Here is a 15,259-nt window from a genome sequence, read left to right on the forward strand (position 1 = left end):
CGGGCCTCAGGGAAATGTTTTATTCACTTTATTCATAATTGAAATGTGAGAGGAAGCCGTGAATGTCTGAGAGCAAAAACCTGCAATCTGACCAAACGTTACACTGGAGACAGCGACAGGAGGAATAAAAAGTTCAGTCACATTTGCTCGTCTCTCTGCTCAATGACTCTATTAATAGAGCCCGGGGGCCTGCGTTTCTGCAGATGTGTGACACTTTCTAATCCCCTGCTTCCTGCTTTAGTGGAAATAGGGAGGAAGTTGAGGCTCATTGGCTGAGATGCGTCGGCCCGAGCCGCGTGACCAGAAATCAGACACACGCTCAGAATGAACAGACCCACTGTTTGGATCGGGGGAGATTTTTTAGAACAGTGAAACCTCAAAGAAAAACATGAATGGACGTTGCATGGCTGGTCTTGTAGTCAAGCAACAGAATGTGTCATTCATTACTTTCAACATAGGAAAATGGAGGACGACATAGCTCTTCTTTCTTTTCTTTTTTTTTCTCCTTTTTCTAACTTCATTAGATTTTAACTGCAGCACAGTTCTCTGCAGCACATCTCAAAGGGTCTCCCCCATCAACCAAGACGTGGCACGGCTAAATCCACCATCAAACACTCAAATACTGAAGTTCAGGAGGCTGCAGCCGTGCAGAGTCGAGCCTTAGGTATGAATGCATGCTCACAAAGAGTCTTCTAGGAAGAACCACAGCTCTACAGCTCAGGGTACATCCGCAGTTATTCGAAAACCTGGCCACAATCGCACGTTAATGCATACATATCACACATGCATGCACTCGCACACACTGGAAGACCGATGCATCGAGTTAAGCAGAATCCGAATCTGCAGTGTTTACATACTACAGTTATTTTAGCAGTTGTCTCGCGACACGGTAGTCTCTCATTAGACAGAAGCATATGACGGAGCCGGGCTGCAAAATATGAACCAGTTAAGTCTGTGACACTAAAAGCCAGTTCCCACCCTCTTTTCTGTCATAAACATGCACTTTTTGGTATTGTAGCATAGTTTTCTGTTTAATGAGTAATACTTTTAGAACAAATCGGACAACTTTAAGTTTGACCATGTTCATAGATTTGTTTAAGCGATACAAAACAGTAGCCACCTTCCCTTCCTCCACGACTTCTTTCGTTTCTGACACTCCGTGACGTCACAATCCACGCACAGGTCACGTAAGGGTGAAAAAAAACAAAAAACCTCCACAGGGAAGAACGACAACTGACACGAGTGATGGTTCTTTCAGCGCCGTCACCCAGGTTCAAAGATCCTGGGTATACGCACCGATTTTAGTGTGAAAGGGGCTTTAAAAGAATATGTTCTTTATACCGCTTAAAACTCTCAATTCATTAACAGTCTGGCCTCAAAGTTTCAGAGCTCCCTGCTCCTTTTCATTTCCAGCCTGCCGTCAGTGCTGCTTTCCACTCCGCAATGCTCCTCACCATTTTTGCCATTTTCTCCCAACCTCCTCCCTCTCCTCTCTCTCTCCCTCTCTCACTCCTGCAAGCCCTTGTTCCTCCTCTACAAAATGACATTGTTTTTTCTTTAAACAATCTCCCCCACGTCTGTTTCTCTTACTCCAACCCCGTTGCACACACACACACATTATGTCTGAGACACAGTGAAGTCTGTTATGTCAATGCGAATGACCTTTGAGCAGATTCACACTCGAGTGTCACATCTGTTACATTGAATATCTCAAAAATACCACGCCGAGAAAAAAAGGGCATGTTCCAAGTCACGGCCTAACCGCACAAGTTACACACCATTCACAAAGACATGACAACAGCACACGTTTATAAAAAGAAAGAAAAAAAAACATGCTCCAATTGCAATGTTGCTTATTTCTGTCCTTTCCCTTCCTCTTCTTCTGACCACATTTGCATTCCTTCTTCTTTAGCCTTTCTCCCTCTTCCCATTCTCTGTTCTGCTTCACATATCCCTTCGTTACCCTCTCCTGCTACCCTTCCTCTGTCCAAGCTGCATGCAAACGGATATATAGCCTTAGAGATTATGTTAGACACTCAAAAATGTTGACAGTGAGTCAGCCTTTAACTGTGCAACACTGTGTTTTTTTTTTCTTAGGTCAGCTGCTTTGCATTTCCAGTCGGTCTCTCCGCCTATCCGACACCCTTCTCCTCCTCCTCCTCCTCCTCATGGTAACAGAAAAGCCGGAGGTGGTCAGATAAAGCCGGGGAGAAAAAGAGAGAGAGACTTCGACAGAGAGAGTGTGAGAGGCTGACTCCAGATTAAAGGACAACATTCTGGAAATTCCATTCTGCTGAGAGCATCCTCCCCCTCACCACCACCACCATCCTCTGCATCCCCCGCTGCTGCTGTACTCTCCTCCCTGATCTGCTTGGGGCTGCCCCAGAGGACCTCCAGGCCTCCTGGGCTGGACCTCCAAGCCTGTTTGACATACAGTATCCGGACCAGTGCCACCAGCGCACTGTGCATGCCCTGTGGCGGAGTCTGACAGTATGCATGGAATGCATGCATGGGAGCGTGGGTGTTTTATGGGCAAATAGCTGCACGTGACCATGAGAGCACCTGCTGCATTAATGAACGCACATGGGGTTTTTTTGTGCCTGCAGATCGACGCAAGCTATCTGGAGCATGCATTTGATGTTGTAGGATAATGGTATTTCAACACAGCGCAAGATGTGTTCTTGTGGGCGATCGTCAGCGGTGATGAGAAAATGTGAGTTCGCCACATTCCTGAGGTTGGCAGCACATGGGAACATCTCGAGAGTGAGATTCAGCTCCAAATGAAGCTGCTTGGGTGTTGAAACGGTAGTGTGTCACCTTTAAAAATAAAATGAACTCACACAATGAAGATTAAGCCCATCAGCTCCACACAGAGGTGGGTCGAGTAGCCAAACAAATTACTCAAGTAAAAGTACTGTTACTTTAAGATAATAATTACTCAAGTAGAAGTAAAAGTACTCATGAAAATAACTACTCAATAGTAAAAAAGTATGCAGTGAAAAGACTACTCAAGTACTCAAGAGTAAGAATATTTTTGAAATATTCAGAGCGACACAAATGCTTTAGTGTTAATTAATGAAAATCACAAAGCTACATAACAATTAGTGAAGTGTCCCTCCCCCCAACACTGTATATCTGTGACCAGACACCACGAGGATGACTGAGGCCAGGCCTTAGGGCTGCGACACCGGAGGCACTGGGGCTGATGAAGCTTGGCCAGGGGCCCATGTTTACATTCTCTCGCTCACTGAAGAAGCCCAGGATGAAAGAGCACCTCTGCACACACACACACACACACACACACACAAACGCACGCACGCGCGCACGCACGCACACACCCTTACAAACAAGTACTCTGCAAGCCAAATAACTTGTGTTATTAATTTCAATTTAAAACACCAACTAACTGAATAAAAAGGAATAAACCTGCAGGGCAGTGGAGACCGTCAGGTGAACGGCTTGACAGTTTCCATCGCAAGATAGAATTTGATAACATTCCTCAAAGCAATCCACCGCTAATTAAAGTCTTCCGAAGAGAACCTCAGAGGAAAAGGGATAAAGGCTACAGAGTGTATAGGCAGGACATGTATGAGACACGCAGCGGATGCTATAATAATAATAATAACAGTAAAACTATGCACTCAGAGAGTACAGTGAAGCCGAGGCTGTGATGTTGTGTCTCCCAAGAGGCCCCATTCGGAGCTCCAGCAGTCAGCCATGTTGTAAACACCATTATTTCACTCCTCCCTCACTTTCCCTCTTTTCTCTCTCTTGTTCTGCAAAAAAGGACAATTGTCACTGTACCGGGCCAAGAAAGGAAATAAGGTAAAAAAAAAAAAAAAGGGAGCGAGAGAGGGTTGGGGAAAGGTAGACAGAGAGAGAGAGGGAGGGAAAGACGGAGCTGCAGAGGCAGAAGGAAAAGTGCAAGAGCAGCACACAAACTGTATACAGTAAAACAGGGGGGAAAAAAAGGGGGCACCACAACTGTTGCCAAAGTATGCAAAGCATACAGGAATGCAGCATGGGGCCCTCGGTGAGCGAAACAAAGACAGCACAGTCAGTGGCTCGCTCTCCCCAGTGCTACCACATCCGCACATCATTAGCTGGAAAATTCCTGATATATGCTGTAATTTTTTCTCTCTTTTTTTTTTTTCTTCTTCCTCCTATTCCTCATGCCGTTGCTGGTACAGACAAGGCTTCAATATCCAGATGCCGTGTGTGTGTGTGTGTGTGCACGTGTGTGCACATGCACCATGCCGATCACTACCTCCTCTTCCTCACCAGGAGCAATGCTGGGAGAGCAACGGCAATTAATACTGTGACGTGTGGTGTATGAGTGTGTATTAATGTATTCCTGTTCGTACAGACATATATACTGCATTGATATACTTTATTGTGTGTCAAATTGGGGACAACTCTTTTGCTCCAGCCGGCTGCAGTCAAAGCACAGAGGATGACTTTTCCTCTTTTTTTCCCATGCGGAGCCATTTGAGGAGATATCTAAACATTCCCAGAGAGTCCTGCACGTGCTTCCCTGCGTGCAGTGCAGTGCAGGGCCCCGTCCCCCCTGCCCGCCTCCCCCTCTCCCCCAATTCCACCTTCGATCAGTCAGTGCAGTGCACAGTAGGAACACAGAAACGTTTAGTTTACCAGAATTCTCGGCCATTTATCATCTCTTTGGAAAACAGAGTCCCAGAGTACAAAATATCTCAAAACAGCACAATCGATACATGGGAAAACAACAATGTCATAGCATCACATGTCTGTTACATACAGTAGGCCCGGCATATATGCTACGTCGTTTGACTCCATTTGTTCGCATGAATGACGACAAGGAATGTCTATGACGTGTTTGCGATAAAAAGACGGTTAAATTAAATAATACATTATATTAAATAAAACCCAAATGACTACGTTAGTCTGTCTAATGCCATACTTGCCAAAACACGTGCCAAAGGTTTGGTCCCATCCTCAAGTGGAAACCTTCTGAGCAGTGCCAGGGGAGCAATGGAGGTTGGCCTGGTGGGGGCTCAAACTGGCAACCCTCCGGTTACAAGCCAAGTTCCCTTACCACTTGGCCATGGGCTGCCCCATGTTACCCAAATTGTACCAATTCTAATTTCTCATAGTCAGACTAACCAACCCAGATAATGTGATTGGGAGTCAAGGGTATACCTCCAGCTGGTACACAGAGGAATAAGACAACATATTGATATTTTAAGTTAATGGATAATAGGAAGACTTGGAATGACCCTCAAACAAACAACTAGCTGCAAGTTAAACCGGAAACCACCTAATTCTAACAAGCTGAAAGGGGACAGCAGAGGCGGACACACTTTGTTCAATAAATCGATTTCCTGCGAGTGCTTTCACACTGAACAAGGGGCAGTCGTCCAACAGAACGCTGCAGTCCAGCTGACTTACCTGTGCATGGAAACATACATATTGTCTGGCTCAGAGTGACTGTCCACACTGTCCAACCCTGGTCATCACTGAGATATTTGCGTTTCATTAGTCATCATTTTTGAACTTGGCTCTAACGCTTGCATGTGTGATATGTCCTGAGGGGTCATGTTTGCTGAAAGGTTCCCTTAAATGATTTGTCTTAAAACTGGTGAACAGAACTTTAATATCAAGGGCTGAACTTGTATTTTTTTAAAACCTCATTTACTATATTATCAACTAAAATAAAAGATTATCCAAAGTCACAAACAGTGAGAACACATCAACTAAAACCCTCAGGGAAATATAGCTTGGGGTCCAAAAGTGGGAAACCCCTTCACAGTGAGAATACAGATCCAGACTCGATAGAGTCTGACTGCTTCTGAAAGCTTTGTATTGTATTGTTGCTCTGCTGTTGGGAGTGCGGGCAGGAAATCTGGTTTCAATTTGTTTAATGTCGTCTGAGATATGGGTGTCTTATTTTGGTTAACGCAGTGGGAGGCCTTTAAATAGAGGGAAGCTGTGGGACGAACTGGGAAAATACCTTTGATCAGGTGACAATTTCACTATTCCACATGTCACCAGAGAGAGTTTAATGGAAACTATGAGTGGGTGTTACTAAGAAAGTAGAAGTGGCTGTTTGAATAAACAAGGCTTGAAAATAGGTCCTTTTTGGCTAATGTGAAACACACTTAAGATTATCTTACAGGTAAGACAAAACCACTACAAAATAAAGCCAACAACAAACTCAAACACATATATGACTAATAACCCTTCTCTCGTCATCTCCTGTTAATTAATCTAGGAAAAACAACACTGTTCAAAAACAAGTCCTAACTTAAGTCTGGTGGCTTTCCACTTAAGTTTCCCAAATTCAATTGGACAAGAAAGTCTGCACATGACAGGAGAGTGGAAACTAATAGTTTTCATGGGACCTTCCTTGTACTGATGGTCAGTAATGTGTGGACGGTGAGAACGGAGAGGCCACCGGGTCACTGGAGGTTATCTTTTGTGTGGCATGAAAAGAACAACGGACCCCCTTCACTCCTTCTGTTCTCTGTCACTTCCAAATCATCAGCCATGTTAAGTTCTTCGCCAAGATATCCATCTTGAGACCAGTCAAGAAAGCTGCCAAAGTGAAACCTGTAAGCCTCATTTACACGTGATTGTCAGGCCGATAACCTGCTCTCGCCAATGACTTCTGCAAAGTTGTGGCTAATCGCACACAAACTGGCTCGTGATCGACAGTGTGAAATTTGCAAAGACGTGGCCTGCAGATGCCAATGCATTACAGACCCCCTATCTCATTTCCAACATGCAGGAAGTTTGATCACTGATGCCACCCCCAGCCAGCCTATCAGAGACCAGGATAGGGTGACCACATGTGTTTTCCAGACGATGCAACAGGTGACGACGCCTCCTGGTGACAGTCCGTGTATTACAGCAATCCAACGACTCTGAAAACCACTCAGTGTGCACTTCGTTTTACAGAGGATCTGAGGGAACTGCTAAAACAGGTGCCGTTGTTTGTTGGTTAAGACGAATCCATGGAAGAAGCCCCTAAAATAACTTTTAGGGTTTATCTTTAGGATCCAAATGAGTCATATTTCCAACGCTGCATCGAAACATTTGCTGTTAGCATTTAATCCAAAAATTCAAACGACATCAAAAGGAAAACAAACAAAAAAAAGGTTTAAAAAGGTCTTAAGCGCTTTAGCAGAACTGGGACCTCAGTGGGACACGCAGAGAAAAAAATCTGTCTCTTCTTTTCTGGTATGTCAGATTAAGCCATCAGATTTTCCCATCTGCCTGTCACTCATGGTGCTACAATGAAGCTGTAGCCAGACTGGGGTCATTAAAAAACCATCAACAAAGCAACAGACCCCTAGGGACTGCAATGGCCGGCCTAATCTGGACCGCTGTACCAACCTAATGGGTGGTCTCGCTCTCTTTCCTTCTCTCACTCCCTCATTCCCTATCCCTCTCTCTCTCTGTACTACATGATAGGTGAGTGATTTCTAAAGGGCCATCAATGAAACACAACCATGTACGTGCAGACGCACACAGACTTTTTTTTAAAAAATACATTCACACACTCCCAGATCACATCTTTGACCGCGACATGTCACCGGGGCCGTACGTTGGTAGGTGAGAAAGCAAATTCATGATAAAATGAGAAGTTCAACCATTATCAGTGCAGAGCGTGCAAGTGCTACTTTCAGTGCGTGGCACTGGGAGAGGAGTGCGGAGATGGGGACTCTTTTTAAGACAACTTTATGCAAATGCACACTTCAGCCATCAAGTCATTCGAGAGGTGCTAAATGAATCACGTTGAAAGCGCGAGGGAGAAGTGTCTCGTTCGCTTAAGCAACAGCAGTTCTCCTAAGCCCATCTGTCTTCCAGTAACGGTGGCATTAGGTGACTAAATAAGTAACTGCTGGTCTGTTGGGCAAAGGGGAAGATCCGCTTAAACAGAGTGTGTATTTGTGTGCTTGTGTGCTGCATGCAGTGTAGATTATCTGCTTTTATTAGCAAGAGGAAACAATGAATGGATAAATGGAGACTGTGTGTGTGTGTGTGTGTGTGTGTGTGTGTGTGTGTGTTCAAAAGAAAGGGGGATTCCAGACACAGAAACCGAAGATCCTGTGCTCACATTGCATGCATGCATGCATGCAGTCTCTCATTCTCTCTCTCTCTCTCTCTCTCACACTCACAATCTTTGTGGGCCAATCTGTATAACCGAGGAAGGAAATAAGTGTGTGAGTTTGTGTGCAGGCAGATTTTACATTTGTGTATGTGTGTGTGTGTAGTTTCGGGGACTGTCACTCAAAACGTCCCCCATCTAGTCATAAATGAAGTGCGACGTCTATTTAAAAGCAAAACCTCTACTGAAACCGCACATTGTGTAATGCCTAAACAGTTTGGTTAGGTGCTAACTCCTCTGAGAGTTAGGTGTGCATTATCATGTATCATGATGATCATTTATGGACAGTAAGAATTACCCTAGAAAATTCTGAGAAAATAGTGATCGGGGGCCAGAACGAGAGGCTCACATTAGCTTCTTGTTCTAACCTCCCCCTACATTTGACTTTTCTGGAATCTGCTGAACATGTTTCTGTACATGTGACACCTAGGGTCTGTGAGGGATCCCTCCTGCGTGGCTCTTCAGGGGTTTTGTGGAGGGTCTAAGGATAGAGGATGTCACTTGCTGTAAAGAATGTAAAGCCCTCTGAGGCGAATTGTATGTGTGATGCTGGGCTGTATGAAATAAAACTGACTTGACTCAAACAGAAATAGACTTATAGATACGACATTATACCTACTGTTTAATATCGGAAGCATCTCTTATCTTGTCAGTGATAAAAAAAGTTTCATTTATGAGTTATGAAGCTGTTAAAGAGTTAATGAGAGTGGCTTTTCTTGACATGTGATGTCTGCTTTGGCTTCATGAGATCTACATTCAGTCATTTGTTCCTATTCAAATGTAATTTTAATTGCAGGTATAATGTACATTTATTCACTTGTTTTAAAATGGCCTATGGCGACTTTTACTAGTGTGCCAAGATGAACAATTATGTTACAAGCTGCACAAGTAAAATACTGCACAAGCTATTTCATTAAATGTAAGCCTGACCACACTGTTTTATTTCATGGGTTTAAAAAAGGTGCACTTTCAATCCTTGAGGAATTGGTCTCTAAGTAATAGAACCTTATTTAGTGAGACGTGCAGTGCATACGTCAGCAGTAGTTGGTGTGAAGGGAGAAGAACCTGCTCATGTCCACCACCGACAATGGAACAGGCACACTCCCTGTTCCTGCAGAGAGCAGTAATTAGTTTGCATATTTTACATTTTAACTGCAAAACTGGATGTTCTTATGTAACGACATTTGCTACACAGTTGAGAGAAGGATGCTTTTGAAATGACTCTATTACTCTAAATGACTCTAATGGTCTAAAATGTACTGAATGTATCCAACTAATATCAGCATCGGTAGATACTGGAGTTTGTGATATCAGTATCGGACACAAAACAGTGGTATTGTCCCATTCCTAGTCACATTAAATTGGATAGTTGACATAACCGTGCATGGAAACATAGTGATTATTGTTCACAATAACTCAAAACTAGGCTGCTTGGGTCATAAGAAGTCTCATGTCTCCTTGCACAGACTACTTTCAGTCTCTCTCTCTCTCTATACTATCTGGTCATCAGAGCCCACAGTTCAACAGTTGGGCATCAAAGTGCCGACGACTGGGAAGGGAGGGGTATCTGTCTCGTCTGTTCCATCCATGTCTGTGACAACCAATAAGGGGTTCCCGAGACAGACCGCTGGGGCCCTTGGCTCTCACTTTACACAGAGAAACCCTATCATTTGGCACAGTGCTACGCCGCTACCTGCTGATGCTATGCAAGTGCCCGCTATATCACGTTAGACGTTTGTTTTATCTAAGTCTCCAAAGATGCAGCGGGCATGATAAGAACCATGCCATCAGTCAGTACATTTACATAATGTTAGAAGAAACTGGAATCATTGTGTTAGACGGACTAAAGCCAGAGTTTTAAAATAAATGCTTCACTATGTGAAGCATAGTGTGTGTATATATATATATATACACACATATAGTTTTAAAAGATATGCGGTTGCTGATTATCATATACATCGTTTTACAGTCTGCGTGCGGTATATGGGATCGTATCGCTTATGTCCATCTATCCATCCATCACTAAATATGTCCACAGTCCTCGCCTCTGTTAGCGATACCGATATTCAGTATTGTAGCGTCTCATCCCTCGACCAAACTTATGTTGTCAGCTAAAAGAATGAAATATGTTGAAGTTAATGGGCGGTGGAAAGATGCATTGGCGCTCCATATGCTACCATATAGCCACCTGCTAAAGCTGTGACATAATAGGTCAACACCAAATTTTCGCAAGCATAAAAGGAGCAGATCGCCACCTCACATAGTAGACTTGTATACTGCGACAAGGACAGTTGTCCAATTAAATGACAAAGTCAAGCAGCAACCATAGCTCGACGTAACTGTGGAAAGGTCTGGAGTCTGGTATTAGATGGTAAGTAGATGGCACTTTCAGGGTTGGTTAAAGATTGCACTTGAATAAAAACAGAAGATAGAGAGAGGACAGAGTTGTCAGGGCTTAATCCCTTTGTATTTACAAAGTACCAACCCTGCCCTGCTGCATTATCTGTTGCCTACAGCCAACAGTAATTACAGGCCGCACACAGACAGGCAGCAGACTAAGAGTTAAATGCTAAACCCCGAAATGCAAATGCAAAATAGAGCAAAAAAAAATCCAATTAAAAATGCCTCTCAGCTATGCTGACATAAGGACTTTGGAATGTGACACCAAGGAGTCACAAGAGTTGACTGAAGTATGCAGAGGTAGCATTTCATACTTATCACAGTAGACAGGTGAAATGAGCTCGAGTGACGCCAGGTGCCAAACCTTACCTCACATCATCACTCGTCACTCATTGCATTTCTTCGTCCAGGTCTGTTTTTGTCTACGAGCCAGTTTAAAAACATCCTACAGTCTACCCCCCCCGTCTGGTTTGAAACTGTGTGTGTTTGTTTGGGGTAATCTCTTACAAGAATTATTCCCGCTGTGTTCACATATACGGACAACATGACTCACCACAGAGGTGAGCGCCATCTGGAAGCTGTAGATGCGGGCTAGGCCGAAGTCGGCCAGTTTGATCTGTCCCCCACTGGTGACCAGTATATTCTGGGGTTTTAGGTCACGGTGGACTACGCGGTGCGAGTGCAGAAAGTCCAGGCCCTGGAGCAGCTGGTACATCATATCCTGTGAGAGCACAAAAAAAAGCAAGGAGTCGATAAACAGGTGGATTTATTTGTACACAGTACATTAAAATATGTTAACAAAAAAAAGTTAGATCCCAGTTTTTGTATCTGCAACTGATTCAATCTGACCTTTCCTTTACCCCCAATTGTTCTTGCAAAATGTTAAAAGCAGATGGCTTCATGACCTTGCACCTCTTGAACAACATTTGAAGTAATTCCTCTGTTAAACAGGGCAACAAAAGGCCTCACATGAAACCTGCAGTAAGGAGTTAAGAAGAAAAGGCCGGGACATTCAGACAGGGAAAACGGGGAGGGAGTGAACTGGAGGAGGCCTGTGTCTTTTTTGTTGACTGTGGCAGATGTTTGATAACTGACACACACACACACGCGCGCGCAGAGAGAAGCCGTGCTCTGCACAAGCATAGATCTGTTTCTCAGCAGCTGTCCTGTTGAGTTAATTGGCACAGACTCACTTATTATGCCCAAAAGCTGACCTCAGAAATGGTTACATTCATGACATGCAAACAAATGTGAACTGGTGTAAACAAGAACGAAGTATGCACCAAAAGAAAAAAAGGAAAAAGAAAAGAAAAACCTGCACAGACTTGTTCTCTTCAAACTGAAATACTCAAACAGGTCCTGCACCTGTAAACAAAAACCTTATCACTGAAAAAGGACTGTGAGCAGGTGGTTTTGGAGTGTTGGTTTAGGGAGCACTGCACTTGAGTTAATACTGACTCAAAAATGAATAAAATATTATTAGTTTGAAAGGGAAACAACGTGGAGATGAGAGTTCAGAGAGACACTGTGGCGAGGCGGCGGCGAGGGTTGGGGGGGGGATGGGGGGTTGCGTCCAACACTGCACACCCCCCAAAACACACACTCTCTCTTACACACACACGCCCAAAACTCTTCGCCAAGACCTCACAAGTGACATGAGCCCACAACTCTATTCACTAGCTGACCAGCTGGTGAGTGAGTCAAAGGGGTCTGCACACTCAAGCAGAAAACATTAGCAAACAGCGTGGGGCTGGCTTCTGTGCTGTGCTGTAGAGATGAAGAGGGATGTGTTTGTGTGTGTGTGTGTGTGTGTGTGTGTGTGTGTGTGTGTGTGTGTGTGTGTGTGTGTGTAATGCTCCCCGCTTGGATTTGTGTGACTTAACCGAAACGTCTACATTTTAACACCATCTCTCTCTGTGTGTGTGTGAATGTGAGTATACATCTGACCAAGGGCAGACAGGATACATAAACAGACTTTCCTTTCTAAAACGCCATCCAGCCATGACCCAGTGAGCAGGGCAGCAGACAGACAGACAGGGCTGCAGGATGGAGGCAAGCAGTTGGTTACTTTGTGTATGCATGCAACGTGTGCATGTGTGTTGAGGGCGGCTGACACAATAGCAGGGCCCCCCCATCAGTTCCTCTCTGCTTTAAATAGCCATTTCACCGTGCTTCCTTTCAGCAGCATTTCCGAGTAAACACTAATTATCTCAGAAGTGTGACTCCTGGACAAATACACAAACAGTCTTGGCCCATTGGCCTGAGTGCCATGCCCTGTGTTGAATCAGTCCGCTGCCCTCACGACTGAGTAGTGAAAGGTGTCTCGACTCTGTGTCAAACGTGGAGAAAAAGCAAAGTCTGTGGGGAAATTCTACATGAGTCAAATATGCCTCAGATTTCAAGACCACAAAGTCAGTACATTTCCATTCACAGTTAAGTTGCGTTTACGACCGTAGCTTGACTACGCCATTCAACTGGACAACTGTCCTTGTCCCTGTATGCAAGCCTAGTGTGGAATAGATTTATTGAATGAAGTATGTTCGTTTTTCAGTGGCCCGAATGTAGCCGTGTTTTTCTTGCCGTTATCTTCTGAGTACCGGTGTCTTCTTTTATATTTAAGTAAAAGTCACACAGACCAGCTCAGGCTCAGTAATTCGACTCCCGATCTAGTGCATTTTCAGTCAGACTGGCATCTCAACATGTACTTCTGGTTTTAACCAGACTAACACAATTTGATATTTCTCCAATGTCATGCATTAGCGATGACAAAAAGAGACTCACAACTGTCCTCAACTGGCAACACTTTAACCAAAAAGCATCATAAAAGACTTGGCAAAGAGGAAACACAAAAATCCCCCCAAAAAAAATCAGAACAAAAAAGGCAACACATCTGACCCTGGAAAAGCAAAAAAGGACCAGGAATAAAAGTAGTCGGCCCTCTGCGAGATGCAGTCAAAACATGGCTTTCTGAGTGCAACTCCTTTTCTAATGCTAATGCACCAGAGGCAGCCATATTGTTTATTGTAGCTAAGCACAATATGGGACATCTGCCGGTTAGCGTTTGTGTAATTCCCTCCCCATGCTTCATTAACCCCTTTATGGGCCCACAGAATGGAGCTGTGCAAGCTTAGACGATGGCGACACAAGCAGGTGGGTGAGACTGGAGCGCTGGCCCGGGCTGAGGAGACCGAGGCTGGGGCAGCCGGGCCGCTTGATGTCCTTCCAGCTCATTTGGTTGCTGGAGGAGGAGGAGGAGGGCCTCTTTCATCAATGAGCATGTGGTGGGTCTCAAGTCTGAGCAAGGCTGAGTGGGTGGTGGAGGGTGGGGGTGTGGGGGTTTAGGGTAGGGTGTCTGGTGCTGGTGGGTTCATCTGATTTGGTTCTTTTTGGTTCAGTGTCCTTGGCAGAGATTGAGTAAATTCAAGAGAAGGAGTAACCATTGGATCAGGGTGGGTAGAGGTGTGTTCCATTCAGGATGGGGGTTGTCACACTGGGGGGTCACTGTGAAGTATCCACTGAAATAGAAAGAGCAAGGGATGGCGCCTGGGTCATCTCGTCATTGTCATTGTCCCTTTGTCCACGCAACCTTCCAGCTGTGTGGACGTTAGGAGAAAGCAAAGGAAGGAGGTTTGCCATAAGGGGTCAACTATGATTCAAACAAAGTGCGTTTTGCATTGTTGAACGTCATCAGAAACCTCCGCGCCCAACGTCGCGGGGGGTTATACACAACCGTTTTTGAAACTTTTAAAAATATTAGGAGAATCACAATGGTTTTAAGTTCCTCACATGTTTTATTTTCTCAGCTCTCGTAGTTGGCATTACCTCACCACAGAGAACGGCAGCCAGGAACTAATGATTACTTTATTTCATTAACCCACCAGTCATTGTAACCCTCGCTTATCAGGAGCTGTGTACAGAGAACCAACAAGATACTGTACGTAGCAGAATTCTAAATCGATCATGTCAGTTGATTGATAAATTAATCAATCACTTTATCCCCAAGGCACTAACAAGTTTAAGGTGTCAAATTCATAGTGAAGGAATACTGAAGGTTAAAACTACTACAACTGCCACCAACGGCAACTTCCAGTATCACAAATTTGCTCAAAAACGTATTTTAATATAAAAAGGTAAATAAATAGAGTTTACGGTGACATTTGGTCTTTGCAATTTCCCAATCAAATCCAAGCTATTTCGTTCAAAATTAAGCAAAGAAGGAAAAGCAGCCTTTGCGATATATATTGCGCATGTTTATATCAGAAAGACAATAAACTGTTGATCCATTGGGAAGCCATGATACCTACAGTACATACTCATACAGCACTGTTTCTGACACTCATCATGGGAATCACAGGGTACCTCACAATACGATACGATATGCGATACATGGTCCACGATACTTATAACATCACGATACCATGATTCTGTGATAATCAATATATTAAGAGACAATCATATAGCGTTACATCACGATATCTGTCTAACTGAAGACAACAGAACTTCTGTGAAAAGGACTTCTTCACAACATAGAGAACAAAGTGCATAAAGTCTATGTATTGAACGTGGACGGAGCATCTCTCCGACGTAGATTTCTCCGACATTATCCCGGTGTAAACTTGCTCGGCCAAGTGACTTCCACCCAAGTCCCCCTCATTTATTTGAGTGAGGACACAGTTCCGATATATTTTTTTGCAGGAGGAAGGACGACGATAT

The 15,259-nt window shown here is 44.2% G+C and overlaps 1 protein-coding gene across 1 annotated transcript in view; it reads right to left on the reverse strand.

Moving 5' to 3' along the window:
* Window positions 1-15,259, reverse strand: part of cdk6 (cyclin-dependent kinase 6) — a 36,036-nt gene that overhangs the window by 12,685 nt on the left and 8,092 nt on the right. The window contains exon 4 of the mRNA XM_044052503.1: window positions 11,100-11,267. Within this exon, the coding sequence (XP_043908438.1) occupies window positions 11,100-11,267 (168 nt within the window). The remainder of the gene's footprint in view (window positions 1-11,099; window positions 11,268-15,259) is intronic.

This window comes from Solea senegalensis, linkage group LG20 (assembly GCF_019176455.1).
Source record: "Solea senegalensis isolate Sse05_10M linkage group LG20, IFAPA_SoseM_1, whole genome shotgun sequence".
Taxonomy (NCBI): domain Eukaryota; kingdom Metazoa; phylum Chordata; class Actinopteri; order Pleuronectiformes; family Soleidae; genus Solea; species Solea senegalensis.